Raw genomic sequence first — 27,932 nt, forward strand, 5'->3', positions numbered from 1 at the left:
GGCTATAAGAAACGCGGATCTACATATTAACGTGAGATCCAAATCACATGAGTTCCCCATTAGGAATTGAACCAGCTTCTCCCGCGCCAAAGACACGTACGCTAACCATATAGCTACGACGCATTCTCTTCATTTGTCTCTCGCCATTTTCGTATATTGAAGTCTGTAAAATTCCTTATATTTCTGGTTTTGGAGCAACAACAACAACAAAAAAAGCCTTCTATCATTCTTACTTTCTACTTCAAAACAATATATCAAACATCAGTTCCGATATTTGACTACATTAACAAAAACTATGTTCTTACAGGTTTGTCTGATACATTTGTAGAAATATAAATACGCTTATAACACCAAATTGATATTTCAATAAATTACAATTTATGAGTTTTAAGAAGATAAATTTTAATGTTTAAGAAAAAAAAAATATTGACTACTACTGCATATTACCTTATCCTAAACCTTCCAATTAGTTATCCACAACTCTTTCTACGTACTTGGGCTGAGGGTCGCGCTGAATGATCTTTTGCACATTCGAGCAGGTTACCTTCATCTTCAAATCATTCTCGATTACGTAATTGAAAGCATGCTGAAAATAATATAAACGAAGATAAGTCATCAGAACGTTATTATATCTGGTGTAGTAAAAAGTAATCCATTATTTTGGCATGACATTGAAGGCTTGACCTACCATAGTTATAATGATCCGATTTAGGTCACATATGCGCCGTTTTGTTCGATAACGTGTTGCTATTTGCTATCATGATGCCTCTCTCATAGAAGCCCTTGTCCCTAGTGGCAAAAAATTGAGACAGTCGATTTTCACAAGCCTCTCTTGAAGCGACTTTTTCACCAGCAAACGTGTTCGGCATGGACAGGAACAGATGGTAATCACTCGGTGCCAGGTCCGGACTATAAGGCGGATGCATAAGACCCTCCCAACCAAGCTCCCGGAGCTTCTGGCGAGTCACTATCGATGTGTGTGGCCTGGCGTTGTCCTCGTGGAACACAATGCCTCTCCTATTGGCCAAAGCTGGCCGGTTTTGGGCAATTGCTGCCTTCAGACGGTCCAATTGTTGACAGTACAGTTCCGAGTTAAGGGTTTGGCCGTAGGGGAGCAGCTCATAGTAGATAATTCCCTGCCAATCCCACCAAACACACAGCAAAACCTTCCTGGCCGTCAATCCTGGCTTGGGCACCGTTTGCGCCGGCTCACCGCGCTTCGACCACAACCGTTTTTGCGTGACGTTGTCGTAAGTGATCCACTTTTCATCGCCAGTCACCAACAGCTTTAGAAATGGGTCGATTTTGTTGCGATTCAGCAGCGATTCGCAGATGGAAATTAGGTCCATGAGGTTTTTTGCGTTAACTCGTGTGGCATCCATACATCAAGCTTCTTTTGTACCCAGCCTTATGCAAATGGTTTCACACGGTTTTTTGTCCAATGTTTAGTTCTTGGGCAATCGACACAGTGCTTACATGACGGTCGGACACGACAATGTCCATGATTTTATCGACATTTTCGACACTTGGCCTTCCAGTGCATGGTGCATCTTTGACGTCAAAATTACCGGAACGGAATTGACGAAACCAAAATTGCACGTGATTGGCTGTTACAGTATCAGGACCATAAACACTATTCACATTTGCAGCCGCCTGGCTTGCGTTTTCGCCTTTATCGAAGAAAAACTGTAAAATATAGCGTATTTTCTCTTTGCTAGTGTCCATTTTGACTCGCGCTCACACAACACTAAGTCAACTCATCACAACTATCTGAACAGTGTTTGTAGTACGCAATCTCATCGTTTGAACGCCATCTCGTTGAACCCGATCGGACTTATACAACGCGAGATAATGATCACTGAAGCCATCTATTGGCAAAACAAAATAAATAAATAAATAAATAAATAAACACTAAAAGGTAAGAAAATTTATGGATCTAAGCGTCAACTAATGAAAATTATTGAATGTACTCAGAAAGAGTACTGTTTCATACTTTTAAAAAGAAAAAAATAAAATGAAATCTTTAAGTTTTACGTTCCACGGTTATGCCGGTTAGGCTAAAGGAGACGGTGATGATGAGAGATGAGTGAAATGGTGGAATGAATAAAGTGGGAGGAAACGGGAGAACCCCGAGAAAACCCACGAGCCACCACAAGGTTCACTTGGCGGGGGCTGGGATCGAACCCAGGACCCCAAGCACCAGAGGTGAACGCTCTACCACTGAGCCACCGCGCCCCCCATTTTAAAAAGAAATTAACTCATCTTATAATAGTTATATTATTAAAGGTTTGGATATCCATTTCAACAATCAAGCCATTTCAACAATGAAAAAAATTCTAAATAAAAAATCGGCACGGATTGTTGCCTTCGATAGGTTATGAAGTTCCTTCTCTAAAAATTTGAAGTCTCTAGGTTGAAATTTATAAGAGAAATCGTGAATTTTTGTGAAAGGTAAAAAAATACATGAGAGAGATACGAAGAATGTAGTGACATCTATCGGCAAAACTTGTCCCTTTAAACCAACCTTAAAATAAATATTTCTTGTTCGAAACAGACTTCATCATCATGGTAGTTAAATTTACTAAGCTGACCTATTTGGATCCTACATTCATAAATCATGTTTAGGTCGTATTAGTTTAAAGCTACATAGACAGTGCAAAAGTAAATGGTCAAACAAATCCCAGCACGAATTGCTTGATCGTTGTCAAATATAAGACTCAATTCTCGAACAGTAGCGAACATCTGTTCTATTTAATTAGTTATCATAGTTTTGATAGAAAACTAGTGGCGTCTTTCTCATAAACAAATTCCTTATCATGGAAGGAGAAACAAGTTTTTTTTAAAAATTGTTTTAACAGATGTAAAAGGAAAATCTAGAAATAACGATAAAAGAGCTAGCTGAACTGGAATTTGCAAACTGATAGATTGAGATTGAAGCTCAATATTAAATTCTATAAAAAAGAATTACCATCTTTCCTCTGCAGGTGTGTTTGCTTTATGTTTCACTAACATAATAGATTATTAAAGATAAAAACAGACATAACGAGATTGTACTTGTAATTTTTAGACCGTTCTGAGTGCGAGTGCTTTTTCCTCCCCATCGTTGTTCATGATGAGGTGGCATACTTGAAATTGTATCTTTTAACATTTGTTCTTTCTGGAGAAAGGGACAGCAAATTGCCTAAGGCCGGCCCTGGTTTGCACCGGTTTTTTGAGAAGTCCCAACGGTATAAATAATATATGAAAGTAAAAATATCCAATTAGAGATATAACACATTATTTTTGATAACAAAAAAAAAAAAATAAATAAATAAAAAATCCTTTCAAATATTCTATTAGCAAGACTGACCCCATACGCAGATGAAATTATTGGAGATTATCAGTGCGGATTTAGACGAAATCGATCAACTATTGACCAAATATTTACAATTCGCCAAATACTCGAAAAAAAAAGTGGGAATACAATACCCTGGTACATCAACTATTTATTGATTTTAGAAAGGCGTACGACTCGGTTACGAGAGAAACATTATACAACGTTCTTACAGAACTTGGAATACCGAGAAAGCTAATTAGATTAATTAAGATATGTTTAAATGAATCTCAAAGTAAAGTCCGGGTAGGAAACTTTTTGTCCACGAGCTTTCACGTCGAAATTGGCCTGAAACAAGGAGATGCGTTGTCGCCATTATTATTTAACTTTGTTCTGGAATACACTATAAGGAAAATCAAAGATAGCAACCAGGGCCTAGAGTTGAACGGTATTCACCAGGTTATGGCATATGCTGATGTAAATTTAATAGGCGATGATAGGAGAACAATAGAAAGAATGCAGAGATCTTATTAAACGCTTGCAAGGACATGGGTTTAGAAGTAAATGCAGAGAAAACTAAATACATGGAAGTGCGTCGAGACCGTAATACAACAAATTATAGATGCGTTAAAATATTAAATAATACTTTTGATAAAGTGGATACTTTCAAATATCTAGGATCAATATTAACAGAGGAAAATCATATCCACGAAGAAATTAAATGTCGACTAAAAGCAGGGAATTCGTGTTACTATTCGGTTTAAAATTCTGTCGCGAATTCTGTCTAAGAATTTGAAGCTTAAAATATATAAATCGATAATCATGGCTGTTGTTCTATATGGATGCGAAACATGGTCGCTTACACTGAGGGAAGAACAGACTGAAAGTATTTGAGAACAAAATCCTGAGACGAATATTCGGACCCAAGAGGAACGGGAATGGGGAATGGCGGAAACTTCATAACGAGGAACTACATAATTTATACGGTTTACCCAACATTGTTAGGGTCGTCAAGCCTAGGAGGTTTAGGTAGGCAGGTCATGCAGCTAGAATGGAAGAAAGTATAAACGCTTTCAAAGTCTTGACTGGAAGAAAAATCGGAAAACGACCATTAGGAAGACCTAGGCGCCGATGGGAGAACAATATTAAGATGGATCTCGCAGAGATAGGAATACAAAGTAGAAACTGGATGCAGTTAGCTAAGGACAGAAGTCAGTGGAGAGCTTTTGTGAACGCGGCGTTGAACCTCCGGGTTCCGATATACAAAAATGTAGTATATTCTAACTACAATAGCATAGGTTCATTGAAAAGGGTAGAAAAATGAAAGTTAAATACCTTATACAGTAAACCATGCATTTAACTGAGTAATTGAGGCAAAAGAGTGTCTGTGAAATCGTGTAAGTCTGTTAAATAGCAAACTGGTTATGAACAATATTAAACATAGGATATTACATTTGAAAATGTGCTGTAAAATATTTAAATGAAATGAAATCTTTGAGTTTTACGTCCCACGGTTATGCCGGCTAAGCTAAAGGAGACGGCGATGATGAGAAATGAATGAAATGAAGAGTGGGAGGAAACCCACGCACACGGTGTTTGTCTTGCGGGAGCAGGGATCGAACCCGGGACCCCAAGCACAAGAGGTGAGCGCTCTACCACTGAGCCACAGCGGCCCCGTAAAATATTTAATGTACACACCATATTAGTACCAAAAATCTCCTTACAACTAATGTAGGTAAAGTTCTGACTGGAACGAGCAGTGCTGGTGGCATTATTATTCTGTATACGAACCACTTCCATACTATGTACAATCGTATCCGTAGACGTGTCTTTTAAAAAACTGGTCAGTGTACTTATGTATCTGCATGATAAATTAGTAAACGTAGCATGCATTTGTAATTACTTCAGAAGCTTTTTCTTTAGTAATCTCTGCTGTTTAACACTCAAGCGTGATATCTTCACTCAGACGTGAAGGTGAGAGATGAACAGTTTCAAATTAGGGGAAATTTTTTAGGGCAGATAACTGAATACACTTAATAATCTCAACTTAATAAATTTCTGTTGAGTCTTGTTTTTCTCAAGTATGCCATGCATTTTTTTTTTTTTTTTAATTTCTTGCAGTCACCAATTTTGTCCTATTATCCTTAATTAGTGATGAGTTTTGTATTGAGATGAGAACGATTTCTTTTAAGTACTAATTTTTAGACTGATTGGTTAATTAGAATTTAGGACTTATTCTTAGTACAGAACCTGACCGCTTCTGGGATTCGTACCCTAGACAAGTATTCTCACCAGAAATCAAACTTTAGGCCATGCGCACAGAAAGTACGTTCACTAAAAGTACTAAATATTAGCAAAAAATTGGTTACTTATCAATAAATCCTTTCGCGCGAAAATTAAACACTCCACACGTTTAGGAACAACAAACTAGTTCCGTCCTCAGTGGCAGGGTAACAAAGATAAATAAAACGTAGGTGCCAAAATACCTGTGCACTGTGCTCTGCTCGAGGTATTTTGGCACCCATCCTTTATGCTGTATTTATTGGTGGTATGTATTATTTTCCTTCACCTTTTTTATCTTTGTTACCCTACCATATAGGATGGAACTAGTTTGTTGTTCCGAAACGTGTAGAGAGTGTTTAATTTTCGCACGAGAGGATTTATTGGTAAGTAACCACTTGCAATTCCATATTGTCTTTAATGAACCATAATTCATTATTTCATTAACGCTTCAAAACACCTACCCAGTGTGCTACTGGATGCCACAGGATACATGTTTGTAAATAAAAATAGCACTAATTTTCTATCCGTACAAGGAATAAATCTTCATTAAATAACGTCAGTGGTCTCTACTGGTTTCATCAGTAACTTCTTGTACTCCTAGGCTAAATACGTCGTAAAGCCTCTCATCTAAGTAGGACTACCTCATTACGTAGAAATTTATTAAAAAAAAAACAATTGCGAAATACCAGAAAACTGTGAAATCTAGTATACTTCCTCCGTGAAAATTTTTATGTAACGATTATTTACTATGTAACAACTCAGTATTAAGTGCCTATGAATGAAGACACTGTTAGAAACCAGAAATAAAACTATTAATACATTCACACTGCACCGCCACGTAATCTTATTATTATTATTATTATTATTATTATTATTATTATTATTACCGATTTCACTTGAGCTGACTTTCAGTTTAACGTCCCGTTTAGCAGCGAGGCTATATGAGACATGGACCTAATGATTAACGTGGAACCCAAACCATATGAGCTTCCACCGGGAATTGAACCCGGGTCTCCCACGCAAGAGATACATACGCTAACCGCTTAGCCACGAAGGAGCTCTATTAATATTATATTTGGTCTAGGAATTAATTCGTGCGGGTGGACAAGAGATGGCGCAACGAACGGAGCGTCCCACAGTTCCGTGTATCCACACATGTGTTGCAAACCCCTGTCATCGCGTATCGTTCGTAGTATAGGGCAGTGGATTAAAGCGTCAACAACAGCAGTTTGTAGTTAAGTGAACATGGCGCAATTTGTGCCTGATAAAGTGTTTTTGCGGGGTGTCCTGCTGCATTACTTTAACATGCAGAAAAGTGTGACTGAAAGTCATCGTATTTTGGTGGAAGTGTATGGTGACCATGCTCTAGCTGAGCGAACGTGTCAGAAGTGGTTTGCACGGTTTAGAAGTGGTGATTTCGGCTTGGCAGACCAAGAGCGAGCTGGACAGCCAAAAAAATTTCAAGACGAAGAATTGACAGCATTGCTCGAGCAGGATTCGTGTCAAACGCAGGAACAACTTGCAGCAGCATTAGGCGTTGATCAAACAACAGTCTCCAAACGCTTGAAAGCTATGGGAATGATTCAAAAGATGACACATTGGGTTCCACATGAATTGAAAGACAGAGACGTTGAAAGACGAAAAACCATTTGCGAATTGCTGCTTCAACGACAGAGCAGAAAGGGGTTTCTGCATCGAATTATTACGGGTGATGAGAAGTGGATCCATTACGAGAACCCTAAACGAAAAAAGGCCTGGGTGAAACCAGGTGAACCAGGTCCATCACAACCAAAACGAGATATTCACTGTGCAAAGGTTATGCTGTGCATATGGTGGGATATGAAAGGTGTGGTGTACTATGAGCTGCTGCAACCGGGTGAAACTATGAATGGAGAACGTTATCGACGACAATTAATGCGTTTGAAGCAACCTCTGGCCAGAACACGACCAGAATGGGGGAACAGACATGATAAACTTATTGTTCAACATGATAACGCTCGCCCACATGTCGCAAAACCGGTCAAAACCTATTTAGAAAATGTCGGATGGGAAGTTTTACCCCACCCGCCGTATTCACCAGACGTTGCTCCTTCGGACTACTACTTGTTCGATTGCATGAACAACGATTTGATTGGACAGCGGTTTACTTCTTCAGAAGATATCGAAACATGGGTCTCTGACTGGATCGCTTCCAAGGATGAGGACTTCTTTCGCCACGGAATCCGTACATTGCCTGACAGATGGGCGAAAGTGGTGGCTAGCGATGGACAATATTTTTCTTAAGGTATGTATGTATTTTGTGTTTGTACTACAGCTTCAATGTGTGCGTACCAACCGCACGAATTAATTTCTAGACCAAATAATAATAATAATAATAATAATAATAATAATAATAATAATAATAATAATAATAATAATAATAATAACCATCATCATCATCACAACCACCATTGAAGTTTCCAGCACTGGTTAATCATCGTACAGACTCAGTGTGAATATTTGAAGGTTATGACTTATATTCAATCCAGGGTTATGAATCAGTGGTTCTGGTTTGTAGTAGTGTCTCCATTCACCGGTAGCTTACTACTCACTTGTAAAAGCTAATCACTGCATTAAAGAATTCACAGAAGAATTGTACAAGACTTCACGATTTTCTGGTATTTCAATTTTTTTTTTTTTTTTTTTTTAACAAGTTTCCACGTAATGGTGTTTTTCTCAGATGGGAGGGTTTACAACAGATTTACCGTAGTTCAAGAAGTTACTGATGAAAGTAGAAGAGACTACTGACATGTACTATTTTTATCTATGCAAAGTGAATTATTACCCACATATGCTACATTACCTGAGTCAACACCTTGGCTAAACCTTGACCTTTAAATGCTTCAGGCACTGTTGTATGCACAAGTTCCAACGTTTGAGAATCCAACCACTTGTACTCGAGAGTTGCCCTATCTGAAAGAAGAATTAAGATTTAAAAAAAAAAAAAAAAAAAAAAACTTAAAGCTATTCTTTATTAGTAACGAATGAACCAATATTAAAGCAACATTTTCGAAGTGTAAGAAAAATATACAATACTTCATTCCTAGTACTTAAGTAACTCACTATTATGTTATAAAACTTCGCTTTATGATACCCAATTATGAAAATTAGAAATAGCAGTAAAGCACTAGCACTGAATAGCCTGAACCTTTCCGTTGTTTAAGCAGAGACATAGAATTCATAGAAGACAGCATACGGTCTCCAAGAAAAGACGAATATCTCTCTGAAAAAGGAAAGGAAATTAGTGAAATGAAAAAAATGAAATCTTTAAGTTTTACGTCTCCCGTTTATGCTAAAGAAGACGGTGATGATGAGAGATGAGTGAAATGGTGGAATGAAGAAAGTGGGAGGAAACGGGAGAATCTTGAGAAAACCCACGAGCACGGTGTTTGTCTACCACAGTCCACACGGCGCGAGCTGTGATCGAACCAGGGACCGCAAGCACCGGAGGTAAACGCTCTATCACTGAGCCACCGCGCCCCTGAAAGGAAATTAGTCTGGAAGTATATATATATATACACAGGGTATTCATTTATTATCTAGCCAAAATCCACTGGTGAAATCCTCAATGAACATACGGCGAAAAACGCGTTGTTTCAATGTTACGAAATGCCGAAATCGAGAAAATTGTAACTTCGAGGCTGACTAGCTCGAAAACTATGAGAGATGTCAACGGCGGTTAAACAAATATTAAAGGAAATAGTACGCTATCTAAATAACCATGTTTCAGAGTTGAGACGTTTCGGCGCAACAGATTTTATAGAGGGAGCTGCGGTATAGGTTCCGCTCTTCCTCCCCTCTCTCTAAAATCATATGTGCCGGTACAACTCAACTCTGAAACATGGTTATTTAGATATACACATTATACTAGTTCCTCTAATATTTGTTTAACCGCCTTTGATATCTCTCATAGTTTTCGAGCTAGGCAGCCTCGAAGTTACAATTTTCGCATCCCGTAACTTTGAGACAACGTGTTTTACGCCCTATGTTCCTATGGACTTTTTTTATTGTTTAGGTGTGAGGATTTCACCAGTGAATTTTGGCTACATAACAAAAGAACACCCTATATCAGCTGATTATAGGTGAAATATTTAATTGCTGATTTGGTTTATAATAAACGATCCAATATAAGTGTAAACCAACATACACACACATCCAATACAACTATACAACTCAGAATTACAAGTGACATAACATACAACTTTTACTAGTTTTATCTTTTGTTCCTTTAATCGACTTTACAGAATACTACCATATACAACTCATCCTCAAGGTGTTCACATGTATCTTCACATAGAACTAAAACTTTCTCCAAAATTCAATATATAACCTTTTTAAGAATTTCGTCACTTCCGGTAACAACGGAAGTGCAAGATTCCAAAAGTTGTATCTCTGGTTCCAAACATTATATATATACTCACGGCAAACTTCTTTCGAACTCTGTTTTCCTGCTTATTTTTTATATATATTTTTGATGATTAGCTTCCATCTTGTTCGGTCTCAAACTCATTCCTTATTAACAACTTTTCTTTTAAGTTCGTAGTCACACATCATCTTCTTTTCAATCATCCTCTTTTCCTTTTCAACTTCCATCTTCCCCATTCTCCTACCGATATAATCACAATACAAAACCCAAGCTGAGGGTTTTCCACGACCAAGTTTTGTAGAAAATGCTTGATGCAGAACCAGACGAACAAATCTAATTGTGCATTCTAACGTTATGATAAGAAGTGCCCAGAATAAGGTAAATCTTGGTTCACCTGAATTCAAAACAATAAGGAATTTTTATCTTATCTGCACTTTACTATTTGCTGTATTAAGCCATTCTATGATCAACTTTACTATCTAATTCTTAGTTCCAAATTTTTCTAAGATATTATACAGCCTATCTCTTTAAACTGAGTCATATTTTTTTGTTGAATGAACAACATTTTACAGTTAAAATCCTATTATACTTACGATTCTCACCTCCGTTTAGTTGTATATAAAAACATTCTTGCTCACAGTCCTGTTGCACCTCACGTTGTGAACTGAAAATAGGGTTCGAAACCGATAAACTTCTGCTCAAATTGGAAAACACGTAAGACAAGACCTTCCTTTCATTTTGTACTCGCCGCAACATCTGGAATGCAAACAATATTGAACAAGAAGCATTAAACAATCGCTACTGTTTTCAGTTCTTAATGGACAGTGACTTAACCCTTTTTTTTTTTTTTTTTTTTTTTTTTAATACTACACACCTGGTAACGAAACAAAATCTTGTATGGTTGTGATTCTGTGACCGAGTTCTCTATCCGTAAAATACTAACAACTCACATACTTCCTATCGCATGGTATGAACGGATGAATTATCGTTAATTTCTTTGAACGTATCAACGTGGCTCATGCACCACTCACTCGAAATATGAACTACCGAAGTATATTCTTTCCTCAGCAGACACGTAATACGTAACGTTTGTATAATGCACATGGGTACATTCTGAGGCAATATACATCAAACAAAAAGGTTTCTTTTATTCCACTCAAATAACTATTTCTGGGACACGGTGGCTTAGTGGTAGAGCGTTTACTTCTGGTGCATGGGGTATTTTGTTCGATCCCAGCTCGCACCAGTGAGCTTTGTGGTGGACAAACACCGTGTGCGTGGGTTTTCTCGAGGTTCTCCTGTTTCCTCCCACTTTCCTCATTCTACCATTTCATTCATTTCTCATCAACACCGTCTCCTTTAACCTAGCAGCTATAATCGTGGGACGTAAAACTTTAAAATTGCATTTCATTTTTTTTTTCAAATAACTATTGGGTCAACCCATTTCAGATCACCCAAGCAATATTGCCAACACTTTTTTTATTTTCCTGATTTTTTATCATGAGTTCCCTACAGGTAGATAGTCACAAAACACTGAAAAAATTATATGCCATAGTTTTTTTCTGGTAGCCATTTTTAAAATGGCAGTTGGATAAATTTTAATAAAAAAAATGTGCTTTCCGGAAAGTTCAATTGCCAAGCTGTTTTTAAAGATATCAGAATAATTAAAGAACTAGTGAGTGCAGCATGAAATGAATTTCAGGTATACATTATTTTAATTTTTCGATCATGCAAGATAGTCAGTCAAACTCTTTACTGTAAAAAACTCGGAAAAACTGTATCAATCGTTAATTTTGAAAACCATTAGTTTTGTGATGAAAAGGAGACTCACTAATGATATGTTATTTCTGTGTTGAATACTTATATAACTACCTGCAGTATAAGTTTTAATTCTGAAAATGCACTCTCTTTTTTCCCCCTAGAGCTGTTCCACAATGGCCGAAAGCTTTTTAACGTCAATTTTCTCAGGTCAATATCTAAAAAGGGGCTGAATGAAAACAACTGAAAATTTTACAGAATGTTATTTATACAAATAGGTATATCTCACAAAAAAGACTGAGACTCAACTACATTTAGAGTAATAGAGCAGTGAATTTCAGTGAAAATACTACCCTTCTAGACGCTCGTGTAGTACCAAGGTAGCAAACTAGGGTTTGAAATTATTACAATTGACATTGGTCGAATGATATTTAAATAATTACGAACAATAAATGATCAAATATTTCTACTTTTAAATAACAATGGGCAGTGCTGACAATAGGTAAAAGTTCTAATTCTTAAAAATAAATTACCGATACATTTCACTGTACTACAATTGCGTAGAGTATACACACAATAATGCTTCTCTATGTATTTCTATTTACAACTTTTAACTTTTTGCCAGCTGCAATTTTCATTAGAGAGTTAAACAAACACGATATTTCATTGCATAGTTTATCCGTTACGTTGTGTGTTCTTCCAGACACTGTTGAGAGTTCCAATGGTGACCCTTTCCTAGTCCTATGCAGACACCCAAGTAGTTTTTGGAAAGTTGAAAGGCATTTCATCGTCCAGAACGGTGAAAGAAATGCACCAAGATATCATTGGTTTCTTCACTTGTGCATTCAATTTTTCCAAGCCACCCTACTTCTCATCAACTCTCATCTATTGTTAGAACTGCTCATTATTATTTAAAAGTAGAAATATTTGATAATTTATTGTCTGTTTTTGTAATGATTTAAACATCATTCGACCAACGTTAATTGTAATAACTTCAAGCCCTAGTTTGCTACCTTGTCACTGCACGGGAGTGAAGAGGGGTAGCGTTTTTACTGAAATTCACTGCTCTATTATTCTAAATGTAGTTAAGTCTGAGTTATAATTATTTGTAGGATATTCCTACTTGTATAAAGAACATTCTGTAAAATTTTCATTCAGTCCCTTTTTAGATATTGACCTGAGAAAACTGATGTCAAAAGCCTTTCAGCCATTTTGATAAGCCTCTAAAACAAACAAACAAACAAACAAACAAACACAAAAAAGTCCGTTCTCAGGAAACTTACACTACACGTAGCTATATAAATATTCAACACAGAAATAACATACCATTAGTGTGTCTCTTTTCCTTCACAAAACTAATGGTCTTCAAAAGTAACGATTGATACACTTTTTCCGAGTTTTTACAGTAAAGAGAGTTTGACCGACTCTCTTGCATGATAGAAAAATTAAAATAATGTATAACTGAAATTCATTTCATGCTGCACTCACTGTTTTTTTTAAATTATTCTGATATCTTTAAAAATAGCTTGGCAATTAAGCTTTCCAGAAGGCACGTTTTTTGTTAAAATTTACACAACTGCCATTTTAAAAATGGCTGCCAGAAAAACTATGGTATATAAATTCTTTTCAGTGTTTTGTGACTATCTACCTATAGGGAACTCATGATAAAAAAAAATCAGGAAAATAAAAAATGTTAAGAAACAATTTTGTTTAAAATTTGGTGATTTGAAATGGATTGACCCTATTCCGATTCGAGCTATGTTGTTTCAGCTGAACGCAAGTGATGTTGAAATGTTACTGATTACATATTAGCCTAGTAAAATACTATTAATACCAAACACCAAAATACTTTTTTCCCTCTCTCTTTCTTCACAGCCTGATACTTGGTAAAACATTTTTAAAATACTTATTTAATGAAATTTCCGTACATTTCAAAGAAAATTATTGTGCGAACTGAGTTTCAGAATAACTTACATAATGTTATGGTGAAATTCACTAATCTGAAATGAAAAGATGTAAAGCAAAACTTCACAAAGAAAATTACTAAGCAACTTAAGGTTCTAAGCTGACGAACGATTACAAATACTCACATGAGCTAATCTTGGTACCGGTATACGTGTATCATTTATTACGAAGAAATTATTGTATAGGAATTCCAATCAATGCTTTGTGTAAAATAACCGGTAAAAATGTGTCAACAAATTGTATTGTGAGAAAAAACAGTTAATTTGTGGACTTATAACAAGCCAATAATAGCAGGAAATCTATTGATTGATTTTTTCTTTGAGATTAACGTCCCTTTCAGCAGCGAGGCTATATAACACGGGATCTACTGATTAACCGGAAATCCGAATCATATGAGCTCCTGCCGAGAATCGAAGCCGGGTCTTCCACGCCAGGAAATCTATTGAATGCATCGTTATTCTCAAATACAAAATTAGCACTATGTACAGTCTCAACGTGACAACCGTATAATAATATGCACCATTCAGGAAAAAAAAAAAAAAAAAAAAAACTTGAGTAAAATCAAAGCGAAAGTTCAACTTTTTTAAAAGTGGAACTTCCAGATATTTGTATATATTGCAATTTCCTCTTATATTTATAAAACAATAGCATGTGCTCCTCCATGAGGATCGTCAAGCAGCCGACAGAAGCCACCTACGAAGAACTCCGACAACTCCTCCACAGGCTCTCCCTCCAAACGATGGCTATAAAAGAGCACGTCGAGACCAAGAAAACATCAGTTTTAGCTAATCACTCCTATCTTTCCCTTCGCGCTGCTTTGGGGAGGAGAAAATCCATAATCTCACCTCTGTGCTGTTCAAACAAGAGGTTTCTTTCGTCGTCTCCGCGATGCATTGGACAGGAAACACCAACTCACCTCTGCGATGCTTCAAGCAGGTCATGAAAGATACAAAAGTTGCAGGATATCAACAGACCTATCGAAAACTCGTGCCTGTCAAAATGGGTGCGGGTGTATTTACTATTCTTTCCTTCAATTGTTCATATTATCAGGTTTCTGTTCATATGCTTTGCTTTTTAGATATCCCCAGCAGAAAACGTCAAGTGGAGATAGATCAGGAGACCTAGGTGGCCATTTTATGGCCTTATTCTATCACCATAACCTCTCATCATCAGAAAATGAAATGAAATGAAATCTTTGAGTTTTACGTCCCATAGTTATGCCGGTTAGGCTAAAGGAGACGGTGATGATGGATGAGTAATGAATGAAATGGTGGAATGAAGAAAGTGGGAGGAAACGGGAGAACCCCGAGAAAACCCACGCACGCGGTGTTTGTCCACCACAAAGTTCACTTGGCGGAGGCTGGGATCGAACCCGGGACCCCAAGCACCAGAGGTGAACGCTCTACCACTGAGCCACCGCGGCCCCCCTCTCATCATCAGAATAGTACATCTTTCTCTTTCGGCTAAATTCATTGTGCCTAACAGAATGCAACTGAAGAAACTATTCAGACATGAAGACACCAATAATTACGTAAATACACTTAAATTCTTCTAAGCCTTTATTCTTAATCTGTGCCTAGCTGCACTCTATTCTTTTATCAATCATACACCACAATTACATTCACCTTGTTTTAATACATCAATTTTGCAGAACATATTTATGACCTATAACACGCATCCACCTTGTTCGTACAGGGGCACCTACTAGCAAAATGACACTTTGGTTTCCTGACGCCCATAGGGTCTAAACATTTTTATTTTCCTTCCAGTCCAACAATCCTGTTGATTTTCCTGCAACTTTCGTAACTTTCAAGTTTTCAGAAAAAAACATTCTAATCGAGGTATTTAGCTCTTCCGGTACTTTTTAAACTACTCACCGTAACAGACTTTCCGGTTCTGTAGGGCCTGGTGCTCACATCCTACAGCTTTGAGCAGTACATATTATGATTTAGTTTGTTCCGTAGACACCGAATTTGGAATAAAAAATGGGAGCTCTCATTTCAAAAATCACAGACAGGCCCCGTGGGGCCCACAGAGGGCCGCACACATTTTGAAAGTCATGGGCTTCCGATAGTTCTATTGATATCCTGCAACTCTTGTATCTTTCAAATTTTTAGAAAAACGCATTCTAATCGAGGTGTTTAGGCGTTCCGGAACTTTTCACAGTAATCACCTTCATAATATTTCCGGCCCTGGTACTTACATCGTACAGCTTTGAGCAGTATATATTCTGATTTAGTTTGCTCCATAGATACCGAATGTGGAATACAAAAAAGGGGACTCTCATTTGAAAAATCACAGTTGGGCCCCGTGGGGACCACACGGGACCGCATCCAATTTGACGGGCACGAGTTTTCGTTAGCTCTGTTGAGAGCGTATTATTTGTATAAAACTTTTTGTAATAAAAAGGTGAAGAAAAGAAACAAACTTGTGTACCGTCTCTACTATTATATTAGAATACTTTTATTACCATTACTACAAAAAACGTTTTTGATTAGGTATTGCAGTTGATGCAATGTGACGAGATGCATCTGTGTAGATGCTTTAAGAAATCGCCACTGAGGAAGATAAGAGTTCCGACTGAAATATTTCGGTAATTACTAAGTGAAAGACATATACCAAGATTAGTCAGTATCTAAGTAAATTATTTATGCAATTATTTATGCTCTCTACATATTTAAAGTTATAAAGTTGAAATTATATAAATAATATACATAAATTTAATCCTCTCAATAGCATCCTGTACAAGACAGTACGCACACTCCACCTTATATGTGTTTATCGAAGATATTAAGATATCATAAAACTTAAAGATATGTCCCACTCCTGTGCACTGATCCTCTGTGTTAACATAAAAACCTTTGAGTACTCAGGCTCTCTCTCTATTCACTGGATTAGTGTGCAGATTGACAATAGTCCAACCTAAAAATGGAAATTTAACTGGTAAAAAGAATTATTATTTAATTGAAGATCTAGTACTCTCAGGAACACGCTTTATCAAGCGCAAAATCTCTAGTCGCCATTAGCAACTTAATATTTTAGTTTGGCATAGGCATTTGGCCTTTGTGCTTGGTTTGCGTCCCAATTGCAAACAAAAACTGGCGACCACACTCTATGATCTAGTTACCGCATTCATAGGTAAGCCATGTTTACAAGGAACAAAGTTCTTCAGGCGAGAGAATTAAATACAAAGTAATACAGTTGTATTTTAGGTTTACAAGTGTAGGGTTACTAGTGTAAAATCATTATAAGTACTCAACGGCGGATAAAATAAGTGAGTCCATACGAAAGATGGCTTTATTAGATACTATTTTCCACCGGTGGCATATTTATGCACAGTGTACAGAACCTATATTTTATGTTTATAAGTGGAGCGTGCGTGACTATGACAAGTGATGTTGAAACTCGTCATTGCCAAAACACACTTCTTTCCACTACCCTTTCTTGTGCCCACATCCACCATCGCTGACGCGCCTGTTCCTTTCGGACTCAACCCGCGCAGGTTCATTAGCTTCACTCTGCCCTGATTCGTGCTTCTTAGTTGCCACGTAGGACAGGTTGCTTTGTGTTTTTCTTCAGTATAGTTTTTATGATACAACAGGAAGCCGAGTTTATAAGCAAATCGTAAATGAATTGTAATTTTTCAACAATTGCTTCTGGTGTACCCCTTGAATTTTATCTCATCGCCCAGTGGAAACCTTTAAGGACAATAAAATGGAAATTAGTGAAATAATTTTTTCAACAATTCTTTGTAGTAATGCGCCAAAAGTAAACCTGTACGTGAATCTGCACCTATGAGTGTATCTTCTACCATATGAAACAACAACTACGACACTGTGAGTGAATGTTGCGTTCATCTTAATTTTCACCTTTAAATTTTGAAAAATGTAGGGATATAGTATACATGAAACTGCATCAGTTCCCGAAGGAGCAGGACGCTCATACTTTTAGGGATTATTCATTGAGTATGTACGAACTTACAAAGGGGGTAACAAAGCGACTTTTATTTACTTTTCGACTGATACGAAAATAAAAAAAGAACGTACCTGTACTTTATATCTGCATGTGTAGTGCCCTTGTACTTTATATATGACTATGTGTGTGGGGGGAGGGAATTTAACGCATATCGCATGTCTTGTGCACATGGATATTTCTTACTATTGCACGACGTAGAAAACTTATGGTATTTCATGTAGAAGTGGTAATAGAACACACAGAAGAAACGCAGATCAGGGGGTTCTCATGTATACTATTACCACATGTAGTGTGCCTAAACTTGACTAGCACCAGGACTATGTACCTCATGGATTCTACAATAGAATAACACCATTCTATCTGTAAGGCTATTTATTAACTTGCAGGGAACCAAAAATCGAAATGAAATATTCTTATCCGGCAAAATGTATGTATTATGTTAATCGGAGATTTGAATTTATAGGCAGATTGATTTTCTCACGACAAAATCCATCTGTTCGATTGATGTCCAGCGTTTATTCAGATACGTAAATTACATGGAAAGATCACTGAAAGCTTATAAATATATATATAGCTAACCTGCTCTTTTCTTATAAATGCCAAAATGTGTGGCCCTGCCTTCGAACGATTGCTTATGCTTATATCTGTGGTGTGGTATGAAAGCAGCCGGAAATAGAGAAGCACATAAACAAACACGAATACCTGTGTTGATGAGTATCACTTGCCCTTGGTTACACACACACACACACACACAAAACTATCAAGGTACTAATATTTCTCCTTTTTACTTAAAAGTAATAATTTCTCATATCGTGCTATAGGATCCTATAATAAACACAAAGTTCGTGGTAAATAAAGAAATGAACCAATCATGAGAGGATGATGATGATTATGCAAATGAAAGCATTTGCTAAATATATTCTGGCAACAATGAATGCAGCTGAAATACCTGTGCATGTGTCGTGCTGATGTTTATAACTTGTGAACTTACATTTAATTTCTTGTAATTGAGGAAGACTACTGTTTTAGACGAAGGAAATAATTAGTTCTCATTGAAGAAAATGTCTATTGAAATTGAATCAGCTGAGTAAGTATATTACTGATGTACATTTTGCATCGAAAGTTCGACTATGTTCGTCCACATAGCCTATTTCTCATAGTTAATAATTTATGACAATACTGTTTTTATTTTTTTTTCTCTAAGTGCGATAAACTAATTGACAGGAAATAACGCTTTCTAATTAGGTAGAACTTCATTTGTTTGTATGTAGTTACGTACATTAGCATTACTATTAAGAAGGGCAGATTAAGAATAGGTATACCAATTGAAATTCATTATTTCCTGTCTTACGAGTAGAATCGAGTTATTGCCTTTAAAATGGGCATTAGTGCTGTATCGCCGGACCAATTTGAAAATCGAAAAAAGTACAAAAAGGTATTGCATTCGATTATATTTAGTTCGATTACATCAAGTTACGGTAGATTACGTTACATTAGGCGAGCACTATTACTATATGTATCCATAGCATAAGTAGGATTAGTAGTAGGAACGGGTTAGAAGCCCCGTAGGGGTTAGTGGGATTCTGTTCTCAACATGAAATGGGCAAATTAAAGACTTGCCCAGATTTTTCTGTAAATTGTACAATCTATGGATCCGTATAGTAAAACAAGTGTAGGCCTACCTCTCCGCGAAATAATTCATCCGTTTCCACATACAGTTCCGCTTACATCAAAAATAAAAACAACCAACAAATACACTCTGTAAAGAAAAAATAGCGACACCTCAATTCTCAAACTAACTTACACAGAAAACCATAATTGCAGCCCGTTAGAAGAAGAATAGAAGGAAATGAAGAGTGGGATAGTTCATTTGCATTATCTGTGACACCTGTGGTGTACGACATCACTTGCCAATTGTTTGTGTATCTGTAATATTTTCGCTAGATGGCACTGAGTTCTTCTCGTAAATTATTGTAATGAGAATTCTCCATTGCATTTCTGATGTGTAGGCTGAGGTAAATAGCATTTTATGATTGTTCTTTGCTTTCTCACTGTTTGGAAAGTGTGAAGTGGCAATATTGTTGTGCAGCGCTGTTTTTGTGTGATATTGTTGCTACACGTGGACTGTAAACAGGAAGGATGGTTAAGAAATGTGACTTGTCGCCATGTGAACAAGATATAATTCTTGCTTTGTACAGCTAAGGCAAATCTCTAAGGGAGATAGATGGAATAGTAAAAATCCATCATTCGACGGCAGGAAGAATAATTCACAAGCGGAAACAGCATAACAAATCAACAGTGTGAAAGAAAAAGAAAGTATCACCCAGAGCAGATCGCTAAATGAAATTAATAGCACTGCAGATTTAAGGAATGATTTCCCCAATGATCGCTTCTGTAATTTGACATAATCTTGGAATTGCAGTTACTCGTACAACTTCATTGTCTTGACTGCGTAAAGAGGATATTACGAAGAAGAAACCGCGTAGAAAGTCGAAACTGACAAAAACACAGAGGACTTAAACATGTAGGTTTGTGAGTCGATATGCAACTTGGACTTATGACAACTGGAAGCACGTCGTTTTCTTCATTGAAAAGAAGAACAATCATAATGGGAAACGATGGTGGAGTGAAGTTGTGGATACGAACGAGCAAGGAACTTGACAAGGATTTTGTTTAAGAGATACAAATATTCAGTTACTGAGTGATGGTATGGGCTTGGTTCACCGCTAAAGACGTCAGAACGATGGATATATGTGAAGGATCGTTTGATGCACGAAAATATCTTCAAATTCTGGTACGTAAAGTTTTTACAAAAGCTAAAGATGACTTCTCTGAAGAAAATATGCATTACTTCCTTTTCCAGGATGATAATGCTTCATGTCACCGAGAGAAAATCGTTAATACATGGTTCAAGAATATGACTATTTAGAACTTCATGAGGCCTCCGAACTCACCTGACATGAATCCAATTGAAAATTTGGCTCGATATGAGAAGAAGATTCAATAGACAACTATCTCGAATAAAATGAAATCCAAGGAACAGATAATCCGGGTGTGATTCCGTGAAATCGAGGTTGCATTTTACAATAGCCTTGTCACCAAAGGACCCCGATGATTCGCTGCACTGCAGAAAGCCCATGGTGCACATACAAAATATAGTTTGCTGTATTGTACTTCCCGATGTTCGTACACAATATATCATACCTTTAAGAAGTTCCATTTCTTGTTTTCTGCTATTGTTGTTGATCTTTTTCACTTTTATGTATAACTCTTCCTGTAAACGATTTTGCTCAAAACACACATAGCTACTTGTATATGCATATAAATTCAATAAATTCATGTCAAAAGCCTGAAACTGTGGCGCAGGTATTAAGAATGAACTGCTCATTGGGAATATTCATTGTAGTATTATCAGAAATTCATGTAAAAAATCATATTGGTTAATGTATGTTGCGAAAACCATATCAGAGCAAGTGTCGCTATTTTTTCTTTACAGAGTGTACAAACACTTTCTTAAATTTTACTATTCCCCTTACCTGACTTTTACTCATTCTTGCTCACAAACTTAAATAAATTCTCGAATTGACTCGGTAAGTAAATTTCCTAAAATTCGTCTGGCGATACATCACACTTAACTCTTAAAATGGTATTTGGTAAACAACTTTGCATTTCTGATGCAGATTTACTACAATATGATATGTTATGGCTAGAAATACGGCCTTTCTGTGCAAAATTCATTTCCAGATTTATTGTATGGATCCATACATAAATTCATAGCATATACTTCGTTTTTAGTAAACCGACTCTGTATTTTTAGCAATCATTTTTGGACTGTGGACTTGCATTCTCTGTGAAGATTCACTTCAGAAGGGCTTGGGTGTACTACACGATGAGAAATAAATTATGCAAAAGTCATCAACTTGTGGTAGGTCGCCAATAAAAGCACGAATGCTACCTAACAAATCATTGCAAAGGCGCGAGTAGGGACCCCACGCAGTGTGCATTCGTAGGGAGCAGGTGCGTCAGCGACGATGTGTTTACACACCAGTGTAGCACAAAACAGATTATAAGACATAAGAACAGTTACCTTACGTGTTGGATTATGTATTTGTACGTTACTAAGGGTGTTATAGGTAATATCACGATTGCTTTCACATTTGTAGTCCAAATAACATAACACTAACGTAAATTTCACAGATACATGGATGCCTGAACTTCTATGGATACGTGGCATGACGTAGCGCATTGACTTGAAATATTTCACTTCACTTCATTCTATATACTGTGAATAATGGCTTTCTTATGGGCGAATCCGTGCATAACAGTTAGACTTTCATTACTGTATTTGTACGTAATTACGCATATTACAGATAACAACTGAACATATACGTATTATTTACACACTAGTCTATTAAAATATTATTACAAATTTGTCCTGCGAATTTTACAAGTACGTAGATTCCCGTAAAGTAAATTTGCACTCAAAATTCACTTAATCTACCATACAAAATCTTGACAAATTGTATTAAGCTACGTGCACGAAGGAATTTCTTTCGTAGTCTCTAGTCTGGCGTGTGCCGTGGAATATAGCAGGTTGAGATATCAAAATTACGATTCGAGCATTGTTTATAGTCAGTTTTGCTTACTAGTATTATTCATATCAGTATGGCATGATATATATATATATTAGTATGTCACTTCGTTTTTACTATTATGGCGTTTCTTCCCTTCCATAATTACCACATAACGACTATAGAGGAGCCAGCAAGTGAAAGTCTCTGACAGTTCACAGTGGCGTTGCCACTGCTCACGTGTCGAGGCTTTTTTCGGTGCGTCTATAATAGTAATTTAATTAATGGTGTAAGACAATGTGACCGGGGTTGGTAACACTAGCACCAGAGTAGGGGCTAGATTTTCCCTCCGCATGTAGTAAGAAACTTCGGAGACCATCTCTCGTTGGCAATGCTGTAGTACAACAGAAATTGTAAATTCTATAATAATCAAACTACAGTTTTCTTCTCGTGCTTGCCCTGTTATTACGTCGTTCCACAGTCTGTTGTCTGTTCTCTATTTTACATGTTCTTCCACAGTACATTGTTAAACCATCAATTCTATTAGGTTAAATTCTAATCCAGGAAATCTAGAGCAATTTTACCCTCAACCTGGGCAAAATTGCAAGACAAGCTTTTTAAACAGTTTTCGATTCAGAAATTACTACTGAATAACATATCCAAAATCCGACAAAATCGGACCACGAGAACACCCCCAAAAACGGTTTCAAAATGGCGGACCATGTTTTTTTGAAAAAATCGTAGACCTTTACGTTGGAGGCTCTAGTAGCCCTCTTAATTGACACAGAGACATGAATGATACCTCGTTGGAACGCTCATAGACCACAAATTGCAACGAAGTGACTTTGGTACCCATCATGCCCAACCCGTAGAAGAAGAAGAAGAAGAAGAAAGTCGATTTTTGTTTTTTTAATTAATATTTCTTGGACCCTGGCAACACTGTACGTCCTCATACTCCGGCAGAAAAATTCCTACGCGTAGACCAGACATTGGTAACAATAATATAAAAAAATGAAGGACGTAGGTTCAACAGTAAGGGAGATAAAAATTCGGAACCGCGGACAAAGGAGGGTCACTCTGTATATTTTTTACTGTGGTCTAACTTATGTTTCTTAGATCTAGCATCCTCCCTAATTGTCACAGAGACATGAAGCATACCACGTTGGAAAGCTTATGGAACCCCCTTGCCAACGACGTATCGTTTGTGTCCCCTGTGCCCAACCTGTAGAAAAAGAAGAAAAAGAAACCTTGAAAAAACTCGGAAAATCTACACTTTTACCTTTCTTGGGCTCTGGCAACCCTGATAATCGTTGAGTATAGGGGGCACAAACGATACGTCGTTGGAAATGGGGTTCCATAAGCTTTTCTACATATCATAGTCTTGCATGAACCTAGGCACTGAAGAACCATGGCTGATTCCCTTACACGTTTGTGTATCATCTGCAGAAGCCTAGATCCTGACGATAACCTCATCACACTTCAAGAAAAGGGAGCTGAAGGAGTGAACAATGCCAGTAAGGCTCGCGGTAGTAACATTCTCGCCGCTACAAGTATGGTGGTTCATGTCTCTTGTCGCAAACGTTACATTGATAAAAAAAGATATTGTGATTGCCCTAAAAAGAAAAACGTCATCGCCGATTCAAAAACGAGTTACTCGCTCGTCGGATGGGTCCTTCAACAGCAACAGTGACTGCCTGTTTTGCGGAACGCCTGTCTTATTTGATGACCGTCACGTATTGAAATCAGAAAATGTTCGAGTGAAAACACAAGCATTGCCACACAGCATTTTAAAGTGTTGCAATGAACGAAACGATACCGGGTCACAAACTGTCCGAGGTCGAATTGAGTACTTCTCATCTGATCTTCATGAGGGAGATTGTGTCTATCACAGATCATGTAGTATCAACTTTCAAACAGGTAAAGCAATTCCTCAACAATACTGTACCGACAATCAGTCAGCGTCAAAAAAAAAAAAATTCCGGGCTGACCGACCTACAAATAATGAGAGAATTCGAGCATTTCAGCGCATCTGTAGTTATTTGGAAGAGCACGATGATGAGCAACTAACTGTGGGAGAACTTGTTACAAAAATGGGCACATTTCTTGTAGGGACTGATCACATTGCATATGACAGACGGCACATGAAGCGTCAACTAATTGAGTACTTCTGTGAAAAAATTATAATTTCTAGTGACAGTGGAAAAAACGATTTCATTACACTTCGAGAAACTGCCAATCACATTCTACGGGCATATCGTGATTTACCACGAGAGTATGATGAAGAAAAGAAAAAAAATAGAATAATAGAAACCGTAGCTCGACTGATCAGAGGCGACATAAAATTCAAACTACGAACTGGAAGTAATACATATCCTTCACCCAACGACTTGACCATTCAGGAATTCCTTCTGTACATTCCACCTAGCCTTAAACTATTCTATGCCATACTTTTTGCCGGAAAGAACAATGAAACCAAAATAGCATCGATTGGCCTGTGTTTGATGCAAGCAGCCAAACCAAGAGATATGTTAGCTCCTCTGCAGTTAGGTGTTGCCGCGCAGCAGCACCACCACTATCGATCGAAACACCTCATTGACACGCTGCATCACCTGGGATTTTGCTCTTCATACACGGAAGTGCAGCGGTTTGAACGCTGTACTGCAAGTACATTTGGTAATCGTGTGATCGAAATGCCAGCAGACCAGACTCTCCTCTTTGCAGCGGATAATGTAGACCATAATCTCCAAACGCTGAGTAGTTTAGGCACATTCCATAGTATGGAAATGTTGGTAGCCATTACTCCATCCACTACTACCAGTCTAACCATTCTTCGGAAGCCCGTCTCTGATGCTGATGTGAAGTCCCTTGCCAGTGTTCCCATTCACGCATACACTGAAGCCAGGGCTATTCTTGAAAAGGTCAACTGTGAACTGGTAACAGCACCATCACCGAACGAAAGCTTCCTGGATATTTTGTGGAAACGATCCTGGCACTTTCCGTCACGCACACTAAACTGGTCAGGAATGATGCAGGCCATTCACACAGATCCATCTCGTCATCATCCAGGGAAATCCACTGTTATCTGCTTACCGATTATTGACTTCCATCTGATATGTCATGCATCTATTCCAGTTTAGTGTGCCTTAAGAAAATATAAAGTCACACCAATCATCACCTTAGACCAACCACTGTTTTGGAAAGCTTCACGTATCCTGCATGACAGAGCACATAACACCAGTATTAAGGACACGGTTCTCCTCTTGGGCTCATTTCATACTCTGATGAACCTTCTAGGAGCAATTGGTTCCCTGATGGATGGTTGAGGCTTACGTGAAATCTTGCATGAGGTTTATGGAGAAAATTCGGTTGTACATATGTTAAGTGGCAAGTCCGTAGCAAGAGCCTTCCGTGCGCACATGATGGTTGACCTCGCATTAAGTGCATTGCTTGTGGAAAATGTTTTTGTGCAGACCGATAACGGAACACTATCAACGATGCTATCGACGAACTATCAACGATGCTTACTCTCTCTACCAGAGTCTGATGTCGGGTGAGATTACTGTAACTGGAGCTAGTTCTTCACCTCTTCTCCAAGAAGCCCGAGAAAAAATAGAAGCACGAAAGTCAGAACACATCAAAAACAAGTCAGTTATGGCTTGCATACCAGCGCATGTTGACTACAGCAAGGAAACTTGTGGCAGCAGACCGAACAGGAAGCTTGGAGGATCACCTTGATGCTATAGCAGATTGCATTCCCATATTCGCTGCAGCAGGACACTCCAATTATTTGATGTCGACGTGCTTGTACCTGCAAACAATGTTAACGCTGCCATCGGTTAATCCAACAGTTCACGAAAGCTTTCAAAATGGGTTCGGAGTTATTAGAAGAAGCAACCGTTATTGGGCTGGGTTGTCCTCTGATCTAATCATATAACAGGTTCTGATGAGATCGCTAAAATCCACTGGAATGTCGGAGATGCAACGATCTTTGTGGGTGCTCCCAATGCCAGCATGCTCCGAGTACAATCTGGCGATGCAAACTCTTACTCACACAGAATATGTCACTAGCGAACAACATAAAGAAGCCGAAACGTCAAGAATGTCACGTGATATCAGTGACACACGTCGCATTCTTGCAGGACTGCAGCCCATTTCACCATTTGACGGAGACAAATCGTTGAGAAACATTGCCACTGGCGTCACAGCAGATTCCTCAGTCAGCGTCCATAATTTATTTTCAGTTGGAGAAGAGATTGCGAAGAAACTATTTGGCAAAGACCTGTTCACTGTGAAGTGGGAACGTGCAGATAAAGTCAAAACTCTAGCAGCCCGAGTAGTGTCAAAATCAGCAGCGATATCTCCGTCGATTCGAATCTTTTGTTTCAAAGACTGTTAGTTGTTTCAAAGACTAATGCAGGCAGCACATCTTTAGAGAAGACCTTAGCGCATGAATTATGTGCCTACCCACCAGCTTTATTTGAGTCACCCAGCATGATGCGTAAGGCAGACAAAGCCCCACTGGCCCATGCGATACTAGAGTTCAGCAAGCAGCAGACCGCATAGTTTGAGGAAACGGAGCCAGACAATATTCTGTATGTCTTAGACGGAGGATCTCTGTTACATAGACTACCATGGTGTAAAGGAAGTTCGTACGACGATATCGCTACATCATTTGCTAAGTATACGGTTCATAAATATGGCACATCAACCATCGTGTTTGATGGGTATGGAATTTGCTCACCATTGTTCATTGCAACTGTGCTACCGGGTGTGCAAGAACGTATTGTACTTGCAGAAAGCATGTCCTTCCATGTACTATTGCTTGTGGTGTGTGCCAAGAAACTGAATGTTTTAACTGTTTAAATGAATATGGTGAGGACAGTGTTAGCGTAGGCGATGACGATGTAGATGTGTAATTTGCCTCCCAAAATATTTCGTCTTCCCATTCTTTTGCTTTAGAATATTTTTGCTTTATATATAGGTGTTATGTTTCTATAAAACGAATTGTCTTGTACATTGTATTATGGTATGACCTTCTATTTGCTATTGCTTGTGGTGTATGCCAAGAAACTGAATGTTTTAACTGTTTAAATGAATATGGTGAGAACAGTGTTAGCATAGGCAATGACGATGTAGATGTGTAATTTGCCTCCCTAAGTCTTTCGTTATTCCCATTCTTTTGCTTAAGAATATTTTTATGTATAGTACTTATATTAAAGCGACCTTTGATTTAAAGAAAGAAACAAGATATTTTCATGCATAGGACGATTATCAGGGTTGCCAGAGCCCAAGAAAGGTAAAAGTGTAGATTTTCCGAGTTTTTTCAAGGTTTCTTCTTCTTCTTTTTCTACAGGTTGGGCACAGGGGGCACAAACGATACGTCGTTGGCAAGGGGGTTCCATAAGCTTTCCAACGCGGTATGCTTCATGTCTCTGTGACAATTAGGAAGGATGCTAGATCTAAGAAACATATGTTAGACCACAGTAAAAAATATACAGAGTGACCCTCCTTTGTCCGCGGTTCCGAATTTTTATCTCCCTTACTGTTGAACCTACGTCCTTCATTTTTTATATTATTGTTACCAATGTTTGGTCTACGCGTAGGAATTTTTCTGCCGGAGTATGAGGACGTACAGTGTTGCCAGGGTCCAAGAAATATTAAT

At 37.8% G+C, this 27,932-nt stretch overlaps 2 protein-coding genes across 5 annotated transcripts in view; one reads left to right on the forward strand and one right to left on the reverse strand.

Moving 5' to 3' along the window:
• The window catches only part of LOC145678787 (protein NATD1), a 29,825-nt gene extending 11,254 nt beyond the window's left edge, over window positions 1-18,571 (reverse strand). For 2 of the 4 annotated variants that reach the window (XM_081749290.1, XM_081749293.1), the window contains exons 1-4: window positions 18,279-18,436; window positions 10,595-10,757; window positions 8,439-8,548; window positions 495-586 (exon numbers count right to left, since the gene is read on the reverse strand). In XM_081749290.1, coding sequence (XP_081605416.1) covers window positions 495-586; window positions 8,439-8,548; window positions 10,595-10,757 — 365 coding nt within the window. In that variant the 5' untranslated portion in view covers window positions 18,279-18,436. Of the gene's footprint in view, window positions 1-494; window positions 587-8,438; window positions 8,549-10,594; window positions 10,758-18,278 lie in introns of all 4 variants that reach the window. The other 2 variants (XM_081749291.1, XM_081749292.1) reach the window with 2 other exon arrangements.
• A 16-nt stretch (window positions 18,572-18,587) lies between these two features.
• Smu1 (Smu1 spliceosomal factor) overlaps window positions 18,588-27,932 on the forward strand; it is a 42,677-nt gene continuing 33,332 nt past the window's right edge. The window contains exon 1 of the mRNA XM_081749289.1: window positions 18,588-18,786. Coding sequence (XP_081605415.1) covers window positions 18,761-18,786 — 26 coding nt within the window. The 5' untranslated portion in view covers window positions 18,588-18,760. The remainder of the gene's footprint in view (window positions 18,787-27,932) is intronic.

Source organism: Thermobia domestica, chromosome 2 (assembly GCF_964235325.1).
Source record: "Thermobia domestica chromosome 2, izTheDome1.hap1.1, whole genome shotgun sequence".
NCBI classification, from domain to species: Eukaryota; Metazoa; Arthropoda; class Insecta; order Zygentoma; family Lepismatidae; genus Thermobia; species Thermobia domestica.